Source organism: Falco cherrug, chromosome 1, assembly GCF_023634085.1.
Source record: "Falco cherrug isolate bFalChe1 chromosome 1, bFalChe1.pri, whole genome shotgun sequence".
NCBI classification, from domain to species: domain Eukaryota; kingdom Metazoa; phylum Chordata; class Aves; order Falconiformes; family Falconidae; genus Falco; species Falco cherrug.
The window spans coordinates 38,768,600-38,789,955 of record NC_073697.1 but is presented as its reverse complement, the minus strand read 5'-3'; the positions used below and the strand labels follow the sequence as shown (position 1 = coordinate 38,789,955).

At 38.5% G+C, this 21,356-nt stretch overlaps 1 protein-coding gene across 5 annotated transcripts in view; it reads right to left on the bottom strand.

Moving 5' to 3' along the window:
- Positions 1-21,356, bottom strand: part of ZNF638 (zinc finger protein 638) — a 66,752-nt gene that overhangs the window by 12,881 nt on the left and 32,515 nt on the right. For 3 of the 5 annotated variants that reach the window (XM_055709723.1, XM_055709519.1, XM_055709591.1), the window contains exons 3-20: positions 20,866-20,927; positions 20,558-20,596; positions 17,615-17,922; positions 15,860-16,200; positions 14,781-14,927; positions 14,276-14,407; positions 13,825-13,883; positions 13,613-13,656; positions 12,427-12,498; positions 11,770-11,952; positions 11,576-11,650; positions 10,552-10,604; positions 9,672-9,803; positions 9,351-9,479; positions 8,982-9,023; positions 6,627-6,767; positions 4,918-5,043; positions 1,235-1,281 (exon numbers count right to left, since the gene is read on the bottom strand). In XM_055709723.1, the coding sequence (XP_055565698.1) occupies positions 1,235-1,281; positions 4,918-5,043; positions 6,627-6,767; positions 8,982-9,023; positions 9,351-9,479; positions 9,672-9,803; positions 10,552-10,604; positions 11,576-11,650; positions 11,770-11,952; positions 12,427-12,498; positions 13,613-13,656; positions 13,825-13,883; positions 14,276-14,407; positions 14,781-14,927; positions 15,860-16,200; positions 17,615-17,922; positions 20,558-20,596; positions 20,866-20,927 (2,132 nt within the window). The remainder of the gene's footprint in view (positions 1-1,234; positions 1,282-4,917; positions 5,044-6,626; positions 6,768-8,981; positions 9,024-9,350; positions 9,480-9,671; positions 9,804-10,551; positions 10,605-11,575; positions 11,651-11,769; positions 11,953-12,426; positions 12,499-13,612; positions 13,657-13,824; positions 13,884-14,275; positions 14,408-14,780; positions 14,928-15,859; positions 16,201-17,614; positions 17,923-20,557; positions 20,597-20,865; positions 20,928-21,356) is intronic. The other 2 variants (XM_055709660.1, XM_055709792.1) reach the window with 2 other exon arrangements.

Sequence of the window (21,356 nt, the reverse complement as noted above, 5' to 3'; positions counted from 1 at the left end):
CGCAAGATGACAGTTGTCTTGGACAAGGAGAACGTGTCTAGTGTTATCTGTAGGGAAAAATGTCGGTTTTCCCATTGTTGATCAGCCACAGCAGGATGCTGAGCAGCAGCTAGGATGCAGGTAAGACTCACTTGTTTTGGTTAATTACCGCCGCTCACTAAAGCCCACCGGCCCGGAATCAAAAAGGTTACCTGCACGTCTACCTACATGTGAGTCACAGACAGTTTAGAAACTGAACGCTTCCAAAATCAACTAGGGTCTGAGTAGAAGTTTTGTGAAATGAGGAGTGCCTAACTTTGGAAAGAAACAGGTTGTGGAAATATAGCAACAGCCCATGATAGTATAATGGCATTACTTGAAACTGAAGTTTGGGACCATTATTACACAAGGGGTTGTTTCTGGTTCTTGGTGGGATTTTTTAATTATAAAACTTATCCAGAAATATGGATTTGAGTCACAGAAGGTGTTTTAAGTCATATTTGTTAACAAGAAATCTTATAATGATCTATCCATTTATAGAGAGAACATAACCAAGACTCTAAAACCAACAAATAGTTACTCCACAAATAGAAATTTTACTGCAAGCAGCATCCGTAAAACAATTTTAAATAGAACATTCCAAAACCATCATTTCTCATTTCTAGGTTCTGGTGTTAATACAGCATCTAAACATTTTTTTAAAATCAATTCAGGGACCTGTATCACCACATGAAGTTAATGTTAATAAGTTAAACAAGGAAGTTTCAGTTTATTTTTAGCATTTGGAAACAGAAACAATAGATGCAGGTGCTCTGACAGAGGAAAGCACTGTAGGACAAAATAAAGCAATCACTTCCTGGTTAAATACAACAAAAAAATTGTCTTACCAACATGTATATCCAAACATACTTTCCAGGACCTGTGGTAAAATCCTGGCCGAATTAGTAAAACAATAACAAACTTAAACTACACAGAAAACAGGATTTCACTCCATCTGACCATGTTCTTTGAAAGCCCCAGATTTCAAAGAGATCACAAACATTACAGCTCTACAGCAATACACTACATGTCCTGCACACACAGAACACACACAAGCTGCAAAGAAGTAACAGCAAGTAACAGCTGATGGATCTCACAGCAGGCCTTTTTGTCAAGCTCAGTTAGAGAGATGGCTCAGCAATCTGCCTGATCTTGGAAACGCATTCCAGGAACAATAGAGATATATAAAAAAACCTTGAATATTTGAAAAGCATACCTTCCTTTGCTTGGTTCCTCCTTCACTTCTTTTTTCACAACTTCAGCCTGAAAGGCAAAAAGGAGGTTCAGTACCTATGACTTTCAGAAGCATCAGCATGGAATTTGCATAACCCAGCTAATTAATAACACCACGAACCCAAATTTAGGCAGGTATCACCTGAAAGACCAAATGACTGTAAATTGTTCTAAAACTGTTCCCCACGAAACACAGATTTCATGAGATGACAATACAAGTACATGGCACTGTAAGAGATTTTAATAAAAAGTTTGCTAGACAGAACATGTGGCACACCACTAACTGTTTTGGTCGCCTCATCTTCAAAGCTGTCATGGTTTTGAGCAGAATTAGCTTTTGGTCTGTGATGTATCTGGGGGAGAGGGACATTAAACCCATCTTTTTCCAGACAGCACCTTCATTCCTGTATTGGTAAGGATGCTAAGGGCCACAGAGCTCAGGGTGAATGCAGTTAGCATGACAAAAAGTATTACACAGAAAACCAGAAGCACACTTTTTTTAAAGATAAATTACATTCCAAGTCAAACAAGTATCTACAGAAAACCCAAAGCCAGTTTCTGTTCCTTATAACCTGCATTCATTTCTTGTACAACTACACATTTCTACCTTCTGTTACATAGAATAAACTCATGGAATAAATGTTGAATTAAATAATGTCTTCCAGAAAAAGACAACCACAAACCATCAAAGCTCCGCAGCTATCACAGTTAGTAGCTTAGTCCCGAGCAATCAAAAATACCCCAAACAACCTTTAAAAACTCGCTGTTGAAATCTCAATCTCTTTTCTGAAGACATTTCACAAATTAATTTGAAGAGTATCACTACCAGAAAGAACATCAGATAAATTCAGTGTGCATAGAATTCACTTTAATCTTTTATTTATGCACGTAATTCCAAAGCCTTCAGTTTTCCCTTTCTAAAAACATTTATTACAGAGATAAGTGCCAAAGTAATTTGAACATGTTACCATGAATTAAAAATGATTTTGTTCTTCCCTCAGACCAGCTTCTGATTGAAAGGCTTCTAGAGAAAATAGCTTATGGCAAATGGAGCTACAAGCTCAATGTTCCTATGGTACCCAGGCAAATAATCCAGATTCTGGCAACGCAACTGAAGATGGACAAGAGGGAACAGGCTCAAAATGCAGTAAAAACGGCAGATGGAGAAAACCTCAGTTTTTCCTCTTATCAGTGTGACCAGGCATTTCTCTCTCCATCTCAGATACAGGTAACAATAAAGTTTAGGAGTATGTCTCCAAAGTCCAGGTTTATTTTAACGTTTATGCAAAAGCTGTGACAGTCGCACTGACAAAGACTGGCATGCCAGCAGCTGCAGCCGTGCTCTATCAATCTGTATTCCAGCTGCACATCCTCCTTCATTCTTACAGGAGTTTCCCCATACTTTTGTTATTTCAGCAGTATTAAATTCAGACATCATCAGCAAAATTACAGAAACAAAACTATGATGTGATGAAGTGAGCACTTATATTACTGCTGTTATACTATGCCACTGGCATTAGTTACAGCTATCTGGCTGGTCAACCTCTCTAAATCAGACAAGCACTCTGTATCACCCAAAGTGTGCAGCTGGAAAGAAATATTATTTTGAAAACAGAGTGTGAATGCCATTCTTTGTTGGCATTGAACTCTGCTCTGATGAAACATTTATAGTGACAAAGACATGTTATTCTGCTGCTACACAAGCTATAGGGAACAGCTATAAAAAGCAGATTTGAATCACACAGTGTTCCCACAATGCATCCTTGACAGACATTCCTTTGCATTAGCATTTTAATGAACAATATTTTCCTTATTTTTCAGTGCTAAGTGAGCTTATTACTTAGTTTCTCTAGAATTGAGAGAAAGCTCCAAAGTCTGAAGGTTTAGTTATTCAGCTACAAAGTTAGTCTAATAAAAGATTTTATTACCCTTAAATGCACCTGACATCATCTAACACAATTACAATTTATGGTCTTTGTCGTGAGCTGAAGTTCACCATATGAACTGAAATACAAAAATAAAGCAGCTCAGAAGAAGAGCATATTTTCTCCCATACAAAGAGAGTCGGCAACGGGGAGAATCATCTCTGCAATGGGGGAAGACAAAAAACTCTTGCAACATCTAATCCAGGCCCTTGCATCTAGTAGAAGAGAAAAGAGCACTCTGTGCACCCATGCTCATCTGATTTTAGCTACCAGTGCTTCACTCACAGCGGGCTCTGCATATGCACAGTGACTGCTGATTTACTTGGAAAGGGGCATGATGAATCCACTCGAAAAACATTTGTGCCCAAATCACATCTAGCTGTGTATCGCCCTATGTCCTAAACTATCACAGATGCAACGTGACAACTATTGGCAGGATACCCCCGCCAAAAACGCACACCTAAAATCTCTGCTGACACAGTATGTCTTTAAAAACAGGAATTCTAAACACCACACCCTACAGATTTCACAAATAAAAATGCTTTTCAATAAAGCAGAAAAAACTGCCAACACAATAGAGAACAAACTATGATATAAGCCCATGATCAGTATACAACCTATTCTTTAAAAGAAGTTGAAATTCATCATGATTCGTAGTGCAAATAATTGTGATTAAGAGTGCAAATAATCCTGACAGTTCTGCCAGCTTGGTAAATAGAAGTACATGTCTGGATGACTTTTTTCCCCTCCCTGTTGAAATAAAGGACTGATGCCCTTGTTATCATTAGGCTCCTGAAGTTAAACCTTCTCTTGTGCTGAACACAAGTGAAAGGAAGAACCTAAGATGCCCTGCCCCTCCAGGCATATCTTTTTGTTTAAATGGTATCCCAAAGTCATGCAGCTGAAAAGGAACAGCAGCACACAGGGAACGAGAGCTCCAAGAATGGAATTCGCATGGATAATCACTTTTAAAAAAGAGGCAAAAAGAAGGAGAAAAAAACACCACAATAAAACGCCAACAAAACAAACAGAAAAACCCTATATACATTTTGGTCTTGATCTTGATACCACATCTGGATTTAAGTTCCCCACTTTGGAAGCTGGAATGCTATTAGCATGTGGCTGATGTTTGCATTTCTTGCTTAAAACTCTTTGTCTATCCAATGCACCAAGCTTCTTCCTCTCTGGTGTTCAGCTGCTGCAGCTTGCTGTTCCTTCAGCAAGTCACCAGAAGTAAACTGGGAGCTGCTCAATACTGCAAGTAATTTCATTCTTAAGAGAGAAGATGGCAGCAGCTGTGGGTGCATAGGCCAATGCTGACATCGCAACGGAGTCTGGAATCGAGAGGACTATCACAGATGAACTGCTAAAGGTGAATCGAACTAGATCAGAAAAACTCTACTAATGTCAATCATCAATCCTTTTCTAACCAGTACTGAAGAGTTGCTTTCCTCCTTTCTTCTTTCTTTTTATCCTTCATTAAGAAATATTTTCATCAGTGGCAAGAGATTCCATACACGTTTGTGAAATAGAGGCAAAAGATAGACAAACAGCAACACATACTTTCACACCTATGCCACCTCCCAGAATACAAACTTCCCAGCTGTTGCACACTTTTCACTCTCCTCCACAATGACAGCAAATACCGAAGGAAATACTGACATTGTCACCATTAGCTGCTCTTCATGGAAGGGTTGCTCTATTCCACAGAAATGATGTATTATCAAAAAAGAAATCTTACCTCAACAAACTCTCCATTGGGTGACAATGTACAGGTCAATGTATGCTCACCCATATTATACGGATATTGCTTCAGGAAGCTGTACATTGATCTGGCTGATTTGGGACTATCCAGCTGTAGAATTGCCTAAAAGGAGAAAAAGCACAAGCCTCAAATAACTGTTACTCCATCTTATTTCTGTATTGTAGAATATGTTTAGTAAATCCAGTTAGTATACCATATGATACCCAGGCATTCCTGAAGGGTTTCAACATCTTCATCTGAAATAAGCTATAAGCAGCATTTTTTTGATGGAATCCTGTTCTGGATATGGAGAACAGCGGGCTCTGTTCTTTCTGAGAGGTTGAAGAGACAAATTTCTCCATTTGGAATTATCTTCAGAACTAAATAAGAAGCTACATCACAAAAGAGTGGAGCCTGGAGCTTCCCTACCCACATATCCAGCCCACTTTGGGCTCCTAGACTCATCCTCTTTGATTCTGCTCTAACTCACAAGTCTTTTCCCCTGAAGGCGAGGGGAAGGGCATGCCCATGAAAAAATCTGCAAAATTACATCTATCAGGGGAACAGTAAACTGAACTACACACAAAACTTTACCTGCTATACTAGAAATCTCTCACTTCTTTATTTTTTATCTATCAAGTACAATAATAGTACGAGAGTTTTACATATCACCTTTAAAAATTCCCAACTATTCAAGTTGCATTCTAAACCTGGTAATACCTCTTCTTGTTTGTTTGTTTAAATTTAAAGCAAGCCTTAAATAAGCCACCCCTTTTTTTTACTTTTTCCTTAAAAAAACAAAACAAAAGAAACCACCTGTGCGTGCCCTGCTGGGATCTTGACTACATCTCTTGCTATTGAAAACAGATCAGAAAGCAAGATGTCCATCAAATACTATCACAAAGTGCTGACTCAATGGAATAAAGCATTTTATGTTCAATGCGACAGAATTAGCTGAGGGTCTAGAAATTCACCCTAGATGTTTCACTGACTGCAGCGTTCTCCTTGTCACTTTTTAAAGCAGTAAGTTTAAAATAAAGAAAAATACTATCATCTTAAAAGCATCTTCACCTGTTCTACGGTTTAGTAGCAGGACACTTAAAATAGCTTGTAATAAAGACAGCACAGTTCCATTTTAATCGTTAAAACATAAACAATTAAATCTAGTTCATAAAATAAAAAATCCAATGTTAAGTGCAAAAGTAGCAACATTAAATATTAAAATATCAAAGAATTTTTTAAAACATTAAAATCAAATCATGACGTTTTGAAGTGTCCTGTAACAAAAAGTAATCTCAGCAATTCTGACAGCTTCACTTCTCACAACAAATTAATCTTTTTTCCCCAAATTTCCTACAGAATGGGAACTTATTTCCCTCCCACCTACACCTCTAACATCAAAAGTCAATAATTTTTGCAGACATTTGGGAAGCTTTACTTTCAGAGCTTAAACTGTTCTTGTGTTGTTCAGGCCAGGTAATGACCTAAAGTTTGTTTTCTTTATTGGTTTTTTTTTTTTCCCTTCCCCACTGCCCCCAAAAAAGTAAGACAAATTATTTTCCTGTTCAGGATGAATGCGAAAAGAGTCAGAAACTTTGATCTATCATTAGCAAAACATTCTTGGTATTGGGAAATAAAAAACCTATTTTTTTTTCCCCTAGTACACTATTTTGCAACATAGAAAAAAAATTTATATTTACATTTACCTTGTTTTTATTCTTCAGGACAACGTAATGGCCTACTTTTCCAAATCGAAGTCCCACACAAACTACTTCAAGTTCTCTGTATCCATCATCTGGCAAGTTCCCAAGATGCACAAACTGATTACGTATGGTTTCAGTATTCACCTGAAGAAAAGCAATGGCAAAACTTGCTTCAGCTGTCTTATTGGCAACTACTGAACTAGGTTAGAAAAGCCTCACAGAAAACTTCTGTATTGCTCAGTTTCCTGAAAAAAAGCATTCACACGTATCCAATGTTCATGTTTTCAGACTCACACCAGATTCTCCGTTTATTATGCAGCACATCAAAAGCCTCAGCTATACTTCCCAGTAAAGAATAACAAACTCAAAAAGATCGAGTGTTCTATTTTAAAGCGATACTGCAAAACATCCCTGCAGTTTAAGTCAGATTTGGTAAAAGCAGACACTACCTAGTCAGACTGTAAATCGGTCAAGGCACAGAAACATGTCCAAAAGACTCCAACCCTGTTTTTAAAGTTGCAATTTGGTTTACTTGCTCAGTTTGTAATAACATAACAATCCTTGGTCAAACATTATTTCTCAATTTTCAGAGTTACCACCACTGCTGTGGGAACACAGTATCAAGGAGACCAGCAACTCTCTGCTGACCAGGAAGGATCCTGGTGGCAGCATGTACATGTGGGCTGACAGCAAAGGAAAGCCATCACCAGCCACATACTGCCAGCAGAACCATGGACTAAGCCCAGGCACCAAGTATTTTGTGAAAAATTTAAGGCCAACGACCTGCTAGAGCAGGTCCAGAGGGAGCTACAGAGATGGTCAGAGGCTGGAGCAGCTCTGCTGTGGGGACAGGCTGGGAGAGCTGGGGTTGTTCAGCCTGAGAAAGGAAGGCTGCGGGGAGACCTCAGAGCACCTCCCAGTGCCTGAAGGGGCTGCAAGAAAGCTGGAGGGGCTTTTCACAAGGGCGGGTAGTGATGGGATGAGGGGGAAATAGTTTTAAGCTGAAAGAGGGTAAATTTAGATTAGGTATTTGGAGGAAATGCTTTACCATGAGTGTGGCAAGGTGCTGGCACAGGCTGCCCAGAGCAGCTGTGGATGCCCCATCCCTGGCAGTGTCCCAGGCCAGGCTGGACGGGGCTTGGAGCAACCTGGTCTGGTGGAGGATGTCCCTGCCTGTGGCAGGGGAGTGGAACTAGATGGGCTTTAAGGCCCCCTCTAATCCAAACCATGCCATGCTTCTACGATCAAAGGAAAGGTCCCTAGAACACAAATCCAAAGGTACTAGCAGACTTCTGAAATCTTAAAGAAGCCTTATCTTTAAATACCTGAAAGCTGTGTGTCTTTTAGAAACACACCACTCACTCCCAACAAGCAAGACTTTTTTTGCTCCCTCTGCTTCCCAGGTCTGGTATGTTTTTCTTCCATTATTCATCACTTTACCAGGAGCAGAAAAAAAATATTTCACCACAAGCAGACCAGAGGCATAAGTAGGATATGGTAGCAGGGGCACTCGCAGCAAATGCTCACGTATTTCTGCTAGTGCCAACCAACAATCACAGGAGAAAGGAGATATCCCCCAGACACACTTGCAATTGAAAATTCAAGCCTTTGGGGGTTTCTTGGAAAGTGATTTATTGCTGGCAGGGCTCTCTGCAATATGCTTTTTAACCAAATACAATTAGCTCCTGAGACTGCTGTTTTTAAAGTCACTCCTGTGAAGGTCTTGTGCCAACTGTTTCAGCCCAGAGACATACATTCAGACACAATGACTGAGTCTCTATCAAGAATAACCTGAAAATGTTTTTCACAGAAGACATAAAAGCTGTAATTTCATTAACCTCTACCTACCTACACTGTATTAAAACGCTTTGTACGTCACTGGCCAGCTTGCAGTGCGTGCAGTGAAGGAACAGGAGGGACAACTGGGGAGACACACTACACCAAACAAAGCACAGAGGTGGTTTAGATAGTTAAACCAAAATATCTGTCTATAAAGCACACTGGGAAAACGGGTGGCATTCCATACAGGCAAACACTGCATATTCGCCAAGCTACAGTGGTCAGCAGCTTGTTGTTAAAACATGGAAAAAACGTAACAGAAGGGGAGGGTCTCAAAGGACTCCTATTAAATGTTTAATTCCTAGCACTTCACGCATCACAGAACTAAATTAAGTGAACATTTACTCATTCTATTCCCTGCTCATTCGTCCATGAGAATATATATAAGCATCTAGTTCCAGAGAAAGCTTAGATAATAATTAAATTAGGTAATATTTCAGTATGAAGGATACTAATTCCAATTTAAAGTAACATATTTTGAGAGCATGTGGAGGAAAAGTTAGACTGCTAGCAACTTACCTGAGGGTCAGAATCTTTAATTAAAGCAGTAAATATTGCTTCCTGTAACAAAAAAAAAAAAAGACATTGTAAGATTTGAACTATAAAATACAGCTTTACTAGCAGCAGCTAACTGGCAGTCACTAACTCCCAACTTTTTAGTTTCTGATTTATGAACAAAATCAAGAGCATCAGCACTACTGACACTTGTGTTATTCTAATTTCAGAAGACCAGGATCCAAAAAGACATTTAACAGAATCAGGCTTCAATAGCACAAACCATCAGAATGCATAAAACAGGGAGAGTATAAGTCAGCTTAAATTCAAAATCCTGTTCAGTATCAAAATGTTACCACATATCCTAGAATTTCGATACGTTTTATTACTTACCTCATCTTTTATAGTCTTATACTGAGGAACCATGTTGATGCAGAGCTGATTTCCATCCAGTGACATCGGAAAGCAGGTGTAAAATTTAACCATGGAATCTGCAGATTTTCTATTTATTTCAAGATAGGCCTTTTAAAAGTAAGAAAACAAAAAAATTTAACAAAACTTTAATTTATCAAGAGCATCTCACATCAATGCTTCCTGCATTGCATTATTACATTATCACATTTACATTTGTTAAAAAAGCATTTGCTGCTTTTTTACAGGTGGAAGCATGTCCTGGCTTCTACGATAAAACACTACTAATACCAATTAGAATACCTTTTTATGAGATGATAAAATTAGCACATCCCTCGGTCCTCCAAAGGGCTTTGCTAGGTTGGAAACTTCTTCAACAGAATATCCTTTCTCAGGCAAGTTTGAAATAAGAACCACACAGGTATCATCAAGTTCCTGCAAACAAGCGAAAGTAAATGTTACTGGTATTTCTTCAACTCTAAATCATAACTGCTGCATTTTCTGAAGGGACCATTTATTTTTACTATGTAAAACCACCGTTACACTGAATGAAGCACTTCTTGAAAGCATATTATAATATTTGCAACTACCCCAAAACCAAAGATCATATAACCTTTCTAGGATTTAGTAGCAAAGCATATTCTATTAACATTTTTCTCTAATTATATCATACAATCACCTTAATTAAAGCTTCATTGTAGACTATCTACACCTAAGCTAATTCCACACACACCTTAGGCTCTCTTGTTAACTCATCAAAAATTCAAACCAAACCAAGCCCCCCCTATAATTATGCCACTACTTTATATTCATGACATGCCCACACAGCAAATACTGTAGGACTGATGTGCAAATACTGTATCTCAAGAGAAGAAACCCACAGCAGGGCAATACAGATGATCAGAGCATAAAGGAGCTTTGGTGTAACTAACGAACTCCAAGGGAAAAAACAGAAAGCCAGAGAGTGAAATGGTAGATGTCTATCAAATCACAAACAGCAAGGAGAAAGTAAATACTATTTATTAATTAATAGTCTAATATTCTTCTAATAATCATTATTTCTTACAAGAAATTAACAGGCAAGGGATTTAATCTGGCAGTTTTCAGAGAGAGCACCAAGACTTGGAAATGGCACTAGTGTGTACTTAAAAACTTCCACAGATAAAATCACCTTTCGACTGACCTTGCTAGCGGGTTCTGTTGATTCTTCACTCTTTGTGGTCGTTATCAGAGCTTCTAAAAAAAAGGGGTAGGGGAGTAGTTTAGTAGCACAGCAGATTTCTTTAAATACTGCAGAGCTTTAAGAACACCTTGCATTACATTTTATCACCACTGCCACCATGAAAAATTAAATAGTCCTTCATTTAACTCACAGTGACAAATTACATTGGTGGAACATACACAGCACTATGTAAATGCTTCCAGAAAGAAAAGGTTTAAGTAGGCATAAAAAAAATTAATTACAATCCCTTGATTAGCATGCACACACTTTGCTGACACTGAGACCTTATCAGTTGAATAATCACAACCACATGACTCTGAAGGTCCCCCCAATGTGCCCACATAGTCTTTTTCTTGGGACAAGTCCACAGCGATATGTGAAAGGCTCAGAAAAATACAGACATCAGGAAATCAGCAATCATACAGGAGAGGCAAGCGCAGGTAAAGGAAAAACGCTTCTCCTGTAAAATGTTTGTACCTGCCTCTAACAGGGCAAGGTCATATTTGCTGAACCTATCTCCACTATGCATGCATAGTAACCGAGAATTAATAAACACTTAAGCGATGTTTAAAACAAAGTCTGTTGTTAATCAGTTAGAAAATATGGGGGAAACAGCACCTATCGAACCAGCTCTAGCAGGCAATGTAAAGCAATGAGATTAAAACAATCGGCGGTGGAGTGGTAAACGGAACAGACAGAAAGCCCAAATCCTTTGCTCTAATGAGCTGTAAATAAAAGTGCCTGGCTGCACCGAAAAGGTCTAGGTAAAAATCTTGTGTCTGCTGAAAGATGTAAATCTCAGGGGGTTTTAGCCACTTCAGTCATGATGAAGTTTTGTTTCGGTCAGTGAACCTGTTCTAATAGATTTTATTTTCCGATACCCTGTGTCACTTTAATTTCCTGGACTTAAAAATTCTCATTTAGTTCACAATAGCAGAGAGGTTTAAGACAGAAATGAGAAAAATCCTGTCAGTTTGCAATTTACCTTGATCAATTAAGGAAGCTTCATTAAACTCATCCAAGCCCAACGCCACCACCTGAGGCATCTGTGCAAGTTTCTCTAAAAAACAAGTAAATTCAAGACAATATCATAATGTTAAACTCCACATAACTTAACTAGTTATGTTATTAACTTACTAGGAAAGTAACTTAAAAGTGGCGTTATGGTATCAGAATTACCCAGTACAGGCGCAGGACTAGTCACTCCTTTGGACTGAGTCTCTGCTGGCTTCTCAGGCTCTGTTACAGGCTCTGTAACACTGTCCCCTTCTGTAATGGTCTTCAGGTCCAAGAGCTTAGTTTCCCCAACTTCCGTTTCCACTTCTGTTGTTGTCTGAAGGTCTTCATCTACAGATTTTACTGCTAGGTAACCACAGGAAAAAGCATACTGCATTTCAACATATTAAACTAATCGATTTGCAAAAGGAGAATGAACTGCACTATATGTTTTTCTGGCAGATATTCACAGACCTATCACATAAATTCCTGTTCCTTGTCACAAATGGGCAGAAATTGTACATACAGGAACAGTTTTGCAAAACAAGTGTAAGTCTGTGGTTGCATGAAAGGGTCTGCTTCCCCAAGCTCATCTCCTTTCCCTAGTGCTTTGCTATTCTAGATCTACAAACAGCACTGATAATCACTGCATTAGCCAAGCTGCAAGGCATGAGAACAGTGCTTGCCTACCTAACCACCTACTGCATTGGCAAGCCCAGTAAAAGGTGTGAAAAGCTTACACTCACCACCTTAAATAACTGTTCTGGAAAGGGGCAAGGGTACAGAAAAGCACTTGCCTGTGTTTTCCACATAATGAGTGGAAGTTCATATTTGTCTTACCTGCAGAATTTGAAGTTTTCTTGATTTTACTATCTCCCATCATCACTGACTTCTTAGTCCTTTCTTTTTTACCTACATAAAATATCCAAAACCAAGTATTAGTAGAAACACTTATTACTTAAGTTACTTACAAAGAATATAAAAATACATACAAAACCAGTTTAATCTGCAGCAATTCAACTGATACGACAAAAAAAATTAAAACCCCAAAATCTAAACCGTAAGTTAATTCCAACAAACTACCAAATGAAAGCCATCAAGTAGAGTATCTTTTGTGAATTTGTTCAGGATTCTGGTGAAAACACCTTGCTCCTGCAAAACAGTTTGTGTTCTCTTTTTTTAACTGACAAAACAATTCAGTTTCCACTTGTGAGACAGCTTTGAGGCATGCTGGATGCTCTCACCATGCTGACGATTGACTCAAGACATACATCTTTAAAAAGCACAATTTCCTATAATGTCTGGTCCCTAGTTTGCTCAGAATAACTGCTCATGAAAGCCAATAAAATAAGTAACAAAAAAAAGACACCAGAAGTAAAAGTCATATTATAATACCATCAAATTTTTTGTAAAGTTTCATTGGCTTCTGATGTATTTACTGCAGTTTGTCCTGTTTTCATTGAAATACTAACAAAAAAAAAAAAAAGTTCTTCTCTAATAGTATGACATCCAGGTTTTTCCGCCAGACCAAGTTATAGTAATTGAAATCATTTCTGTCTGGATCATTAGAAGACCAGGGCAGAAATTTAGAAGCATTTAGAAAGTTCAAGGAACATAAGACACTGAGAAGCACTAGCACTAATTGTGAAAGAACCTTAAATATGTTACACACTAGGCTTAAAATCAGTTTGAAGAATTACACTTATTTTATGGAGCTCAAAGTGCCACACATCTTCCAACAGATGGGGCAAATGTTTAAAATTTCAGATTATAAGCACAGGTCAAGGTGGGGATTTTTTATTGCTACTTGAGAGCTGTGTTTTGTGGCTTTTTATACAGAAAGATAGACAAGGTTCCATGAAAAAGACGACGTCTGAAAGCGTAAGACCAGACATTTCCTGGGAGCCCTCTGGACTCACTTTCAGTCACTATTATGAAAAGCATTCACATAAAAACAAAGAAAAGGGCACAAAGAGGGAAGGCAACAACAGATGTATCATCAGATAAAAAGTAACCAAAACCTCACCTGTAATGGATTTAGTTGTCTTAGTGATAGTGTTCTGATCTTTTCTATTATGAGGGAGGGGAAAAAAATAAGTCAATTTTAAAGACAAGTAATGAATGTTAAAACAGCTACAAAATCTTAAAAACAGTAAAACACAAGAAACCAAACAGATTGAACCCATCTGGTTTCCAGCCCTTACAGCTAACACTAACGCATGCAATGGCAGCACTTACTTTGTACTTGGTGCAACTTTTTTAATATTCAGAGCCCGTTTTTTTACATTCATTTTGGCCTGAAAGGGACAGAAAGAAAAAAGTTTTGCTGCATCATTTATACTTTATTTACACATGTGTGTGTATGTGTATAGGTACAAAGACATATATATACACATACATACATATTAAAATAGTATTAATAATTATTAATGGTAATTAAGTATATATAAATATAGGTTGTAGCTTTCAATGTTTGTTAAACTGATACTATTCACAAATACCAAATTTAACCAAGGAAAATGGAAAACTAATTAGGAAGTACTTTTGTGTATTTTAGACTGCTGTTTATGAAAAGGAAATTAAAAAGATAGTAAAACTACTAGATCTATTTTTCTAGAGCACACCAGTTTTGGAGTAAAATACTGAGCTACCCATGAAGCGTCATGTTTTTCACCAACAGGCTGCTTACTTGGCCAGGAGAAGCTTTCGGCTTTTCGGCTACACTTATTTTCACCCGTTTCCCGTTTACCAGCACTGGCACAGTTTCACCATATTTCACAGCTGCTATCACAGCTTCTTTGTAGTTCATTTCCAAGAAGGCCTAAAATAAATGGCACTTTCAGGCTTTATTTATATTACAGGCACAAGATGCAATTCACTGCAATTTTTCCTTAAGAAAATCTGCATCACAACAGACCTGCATGCACTTCTCTAAGTTCATGTGGAGTTTAATGAAAATGTCTGGGTTTCAGTATCATACAAAAAACATCCAACTTTCCTCTAACATTTACAACTTAGGTAGCAAGCAGAACTGAATATTTATAAACTTAACATTTCCAGCTATTCCAAGATTACATGTTCAGGAAGCCTTATCCTATGTTCAGCTGAGGATCCAAATACAACGCTTTTTCATTGCTCAACGAATTTTTTTGCATCGTTCTGACAGAAGAAAACCACTCTACAGGAAAACTCACCTCATTTCTAGAGCGAAGTACAATGAGATCACTAACTTTGCCAAAAGGCTGAACAATTTTTTTAATATCTTGATCTGAAAAGCCATCATCCGGTAAATCAGATATTTGAAGGACTGTCCCACAACTCAACAACTGATCTCTCAACAGCTACAAATTGAAAACAAAACAAAAATAAACACTTTCCAAGTCAAGTCCAGTAAAAGGAAGAAAAAAAGGATCTGCAATAAAAATTACTCCAAAATAGACAGACCGCTTACTTCACTGGGGTATTTTTGATGGTTTTTTGCTTTTTTAACACAAGGACCAAGCCACAATTTTGTTGTTCTACTACCCTGTCTCAATCTGCAGTTATTAGAAGACATGTCATGGGATTACCGAGTAACACAACACAGCCCTTCTGTTTATATCAAGTGCTACAGGCCTACATAATTCCAGCTGTCCAGGCTGTATGGGTAAGGAGCTGCACAATTCCACTATTTCCCTTTCCATACTATCTATTAGCTTTCAACAGCACAGGCAACGTTCTCTTTGCTGATCATTTAGAGGCTAGAGACCACTAAGGATGACTGCATCTACCACAGTTAAAAATACAATCTGGTTTATAGGTGGTGTTTCTAAGAGATCCAAAAGGTCAGTGCATTGGACGAAGACAACACTGGCTTAAGATCCTTCTTAAAACAGTATTAAATTTCTCTGCCTCATCTTTTTTGCTTGACAGGGCAAAACGAACACTTTCTGCCTCCTATCCTTTATTTTTATTTACACAGTAAGCTCCTCCAAACAGATATCATCACTCCTGCTTCATACAAACAAGTGCCCAGTAAAACAAAGACCCCAATTTAACAGACATTTCTTTCTGCTGTTGGAAAGCAGTAGAGAGGCTTTGCTTCACATCAGTTAAAAAACCCGTGCTGTGTAAATCATCACTTACTTGCAGCCAGCAAATCTTTGCATCAAAATGGCAGTATCTGTTGCATAGAATCAGCAAACAGAACTGTTAATCTTCCCACAAGTGACCCCCTGAGATGAGATACTACCCAAATTCTTAAAATCACAGAGAAAAACATTAAGAAACTCACCCTATTAGAAGAAGTAGGACGAGGTCCACTGGTTCCTGTGGGTAAGTCTTCCTCATCCTCTTCCATTTCTTTGCCTTGAGATAAATCATCAGTTTCAGGAGATGAAGAACTTGACCCAGGCAAAGAAAGCACGTCTGTCTTTGAAGCCTTTGGAGAAACTCCTGTTTTCAATGCTTTCTTCATATTTCCAGGCATCTTCCCTAGGAGTCCATGAGAGGGTGGTGATTTTCCCAATCCCGAAGATCCTTGCCCAGCTGCTTGAAGTGACTTATGTTTATTGAACTCTGCTACAAAGCCAGGTCCCAAACTTTTCACTACTGCCTCCAGAGCTGCCTTTCTGTCTGAGAGTGGACAGGAATACAAACTGAGGTCTGTTTGTTTGTTTTTAAAAGAAAATTTACATACATTGCTGTTTGGTTTTCTACAGTTTCAGTTTCACCACCCACTCCTGATTTAATCTTGAGCCCTGGTGAAGTTAAAAAAGCCTTAATCACACTTTAGCAGATATGGCCTATAAATAACAATTAAAATAAACCTCTGTACCATTTTCACTGTGCTGTTTCAAACTTGACAATGTGACACTGGGGATGATATCTACAAAAATTCTAACAGCTAGAGCAAAAGAATGATTGTTTAATTTTTTATGTCAGGGAATGTAAGAAAAGACGTTTTCAAGACCTGGATCCTCCTCTCACATACTGACACACAGCAGTACTTACTATCTTGATGCCTTCTACCTAATTTCTGTATCCCTCTGTCTTGCTCTTTGTCATACAGACTGTTGTTTTAAATTATTCTTTAATGATCTGACACATTTATTTCCTGTATGCTTTCTTTCTGTGGAAAATTTATATTTTTGTTATTAATTGCTCCTTCCCCTTATTCTTCTACATTACAGTGGTTTGCATTTTACCCTGAAGATCTCTTTGAACCTGCCTGTCCCTTCACAACTTGTCACCTAGACTTCCTCCCCAAAAGAGCTCAGTACCTCTTAATTTTCTGAAAGCATACAAACAACATAGCCACAGTACACACATCAAAGAAAAAAATCAACCTTTTAAAATTCCTCTATTTTTTTCTCTTCAGAATTTAAAAAGAAACAAAAACTCCAAACGAACTGGTATTTCAGCCAGAGACTGAGCTCAAAATGAACTACGTGGAACTGTCAGAGCTTATTTAAAAAGTCCTAGAAGCGCAAACTGCAAGAAGTAAGCTGAAGGGAGAGTCACAAAACAGTGCAACGACCTCAACTGTTAGAATGTTTCATTGAAAGCCTTTCAGGCACCAGGCTCTCATCTCAACAAAACTATTGCAGAACACTGTGCTCTCCTTGTCAATTGCACCTCCATGCAACGCAGGTTTTGAGCATTCCATTTTCCTTCTCCTCATCCACACTGCCTTTGCAGAACTACCTTTTTGATGCTGAAGGAAGAAGAGCCTTCCTTTGTTTTTAATTCTTGACTGTCCTTACTGGCTTAAACACTGAGCACACCTGGAACAGACACTTGGTTCAGCAGTTATTTGAGGCAATTAAACAATTCCTGACACTAGGTAAGAAGACATCAGACCTTTCAGAATGCCCATTTTCTTGTAAGCATACTTCTAACAAAGCAACAGCAAAGGTTGGTTTTAAAAACAGAATTTTCCTATGAAAAACACCTAGGTGACTGCCTGGACAGATAAACCTCTTTAAATGAACTCAGTTTTCCAGAAATTAAAGGAAGTTTCAATTTGGCAGCTTGTATCCACCCTTACCTTGAGATCGGGTTGACCTCCTTGATGACCAATCATTACTGGAAGATCTCTGAGGCCGTGGACTAGTTCTTAGTGGATTTCTTGATCGCTGCGGTGACCTTGACCTGTGTCTGGGGCTAAGTCGACGCATCTGCCGCGGGCTTCGACTTCTTGGCCTCGTTGGCCTGAAGCGGCCAGGGCTCCTGGATCTTGATCGTGATCGGCGAAGAACATAGCTGGAGCCTGTGACCCTCGAACGTCTAGGACTGGGACTGGCAGAGTTGGAACGACGCTTTGGGGTCTGGTTTTCTTTTCTGTCACCAGCATTTCTAATGGAATAAAGGCATAGAACAAGTTTTGACAAGGCAGCAAAGAATCATTAACCCGAGTCTGTTGAAACAGACTTTCTGCAAAAAAGAACCAACACTGACAAAAGGTTAGAGTCTAATTTGTTAACAAACAGACAGATAACATGTTTGCCATGTGAATTTAGGACAGGTAGACAGAACTGAAAAGAAGCAAGTAGGAGAGAACAACCTGCATGAAACAACAGAAAGCTGCAAAGAAAACTCTGAAGTTATAACTGCAGGGCTATGAAAAAATAACAGGAAAAGGATACATGACTAAGTAATGAATATAAGATACTTTCCTTGCTTTTCCCAAATTTAGTTTGGAAGTAAGCAACCTTGAGACATTGTGTCTAAAAGATTGACTGAGGCTGAAAGAGGAATGTGAAAGCACTGCATAAACATACATCCACTGCATACTTATGCTACCTAGAAGTGGCAAAATGATGAAGAACGTGGAAAGAAGTAACAGTGAAGAGGCCCATGAGAGAAATAGTCCCTCTTAGAGACACAAAAAGTAGTCAGGCATAGGAAAACCCTGACAGGAAAGATCACAGGAGTAAAAGGGAAAACTTGGAAAATGCATAAGAGTATATGCTTAAATATCCCAAATATTTTTTATGAACTTGTCAGATGGCAGGCCGGTGTGTTACAGCCAAGCACTTGTCTGATTTTTCAGCCCGCACTGAATTCTTTGATGCTGAAAAGGCACTGCACCAGCACTCAAACCCAGGTACAGCAAACAAGGCACCTTTGAGATCTGAAACTGGAAGAAGCGATGTAGCATGTCCTTTGACTCGACACAGAAAGCAGCATCTCACTAGCCATTACATCGTAGCAAAACTAACAGAAACACAGTTGCATTTACATCCAGTACAACTAGACTTACTGGGAAGATTGTATGCCGGACAACTAAAACAGATTTCTCTTAACACAACATGGAAGAGGCGTTTACATTTCAACTGAAAACAGCATTAACCACCACAGGCTTGTAACAGCAAATCTCAGTTTGGTAATCTAGAGCATCAGCACTTAATGAATCACCACATCGAGCCCTATTATTACTGTTTAAGACTTTGAATAGACAAAGTTCCTCTGAGATGAAACCGCTTAAGGAGAAAGGACCAATGACTGACAGACAGGAGAAGGGGATGAGAAGCAAAACTACCTTTTTGGCCAGCAGGTAGATAAGGACAGCTGAAAACCCCTCAGTTCTCCTAAATGATGTTCCAACCCACCTCACATACCGATATCTCACAGTGTTACTTAATTAGCAAGTTTCAGACATAATTAAAAATCCATATAAACCCCATTATTCCTGTGCCCAGTGAAGACCATTTGAATATATTAACAAACCAGCACAATTTATAAAAAGCAGAGAGGGCAAACCAGAGGGGCAACAGTACATCACAAGCTCATCGACCTTGCCCCAAGGCTGCACCCAGCAGCTCTGCACATCTGTGATCACTGAAAGCCTACAGCTGTATCCTAACTTTCACAGCTGAAGACATGCTGTCATCAGGAAGGATTTAAGAAAGCACCACCCTAAAAAACAACTCCTGCCCCACCTGCAAGTACGCACTCTCACTCATAAAAACTCCTATTAAACACTTCTCCAATTTATTAAGGTCCTCCAGCTGTAAGCAGTTTCCTTTGCAAGGGTTGTATGTAACATCAGCAGCACTGGACAGCAATTTCAATTTGAGGTTTTAAAATATAATTATTCTCCTCATGAAAGTTTCAAAAGTTTGCTTTCTCTCTTCAAAGTTTCATTTCTCTTTGTTTGTAACATGGTGAGACCTCAGATGCACTCTGCAAATTAACCTGACCTACATAATCAGCTTTGTAACATTTTTAACTGAATAGTTAGCTTCCCAGGAAGAATGTCAAACTAATTAACGTACTCACAGGAAAATCTAGCAAAAATTAAAGCTCTATTTGTACGCAAGATATGTACAAATACTAAACTAGGAAAATAACCCAATCTTGCTGAGCTTCAAGTAGAATTAGTTCACAGGGTGTGTTTTTAAAAGAAATTAATAGTAAACCGCATAATTTTAAAGGACAGAAGAGACATGAGTTCATGAATTCCAGTGGTTTTTTTTACTTGTGATCACATAGCTCCCCAGGGGATGTAGGGACTGAACAGCATGAGAAATAAGAGCTAACGCTAGCATGCCTATTGTCAAATAGGTTTCAAGTTGCAAAGAGTGGCTTAAGTGGAAAAAAGATTCTAAAAGTCAGAAATCACTCATGCAGGTTAATCAGTGACCCAACACTGGTCAGTCTCACTCGGTTAGTATTATATCACATCCAATAACTTACCACTAACTCAAGCACGGTTAGAAGGAAGGTTCAAGATGAGGCTGCTGACTGTATCAATCTTCAGACAGTTCTACAACGTTTACTCTCATCATTGTGAAAGAGTTTTAGATACTACACCACTTACACTATTAAACGAACTTAAGACAAAAGCATCCCACACCATTTCATAACACAAACATGACACCACTAACAAAGCCTGCCAGTGAGCAAAACAGGAAAATTAGCAGCATTAACCACCACAGGCTTGTAACAGCAACAAATTAAAAACAACCTGTAATCAAGAAGCAGTTACCTCTTTGAGGAATGAGACTCAGGGTTCCAATCAGGGTATCTGTTAAATGTTAAAAAATAGAACATCAGTGAAAAAGCCACGTTTGCCATCTGAACGCAAGTTTTGCTTACATGCAGTAGCTTTTACAGAGAAACGTTCCTGCTCCTTCAGAAGCACCCAGTGTTGGTTCATCCTTTACCCTGATGGTCTAAAGCCAATGTAGCATAGCACTCAGATACTCATTAAGGAAATGTGACAGTTTCACAGACCACGTGCATGCACAGACAACACTTTTTACACCAAGTGAACTTTTTAAACAGATTCCTTACTGTTGACGTAACTGGCGGCAGCTTTCAATGTGAGAAGGAGTGTTCTGATGCAGAATCCAGTCCTAATTGAAAAAAAGACATCCAGAGAAGTTTGATTAAAGTGTAAAATGTTAGCATTTGACCACAATTTCTACTGCTGTCATATTTTACCCTCCATAAAATTTAACCTAACAAATGATTTTAAGCCAAATTCCTCACCTAGGTTTTTACTCTTTACACAAAAGACTAAAATACTTACTGATTACAAAAGGCTTTTAAAGAACACAAAGGAATCTAAGTGGAAGATGAACAAAAGGCATTGTATTAAATGAATCTGTTACTTCCAGCAACACACAGGATTGTTGTCACTGCACTCTAATGCAAAAGCTCGATCCAATAGCCGGCTATATTAAAAGAAAGAAAACTATTAGCAGTCTTCACAGACTGTCAGGCTGATGAACACATACACAGCAAATTAAGCTGAACACATCAGAGAACTGACACAATGTGGC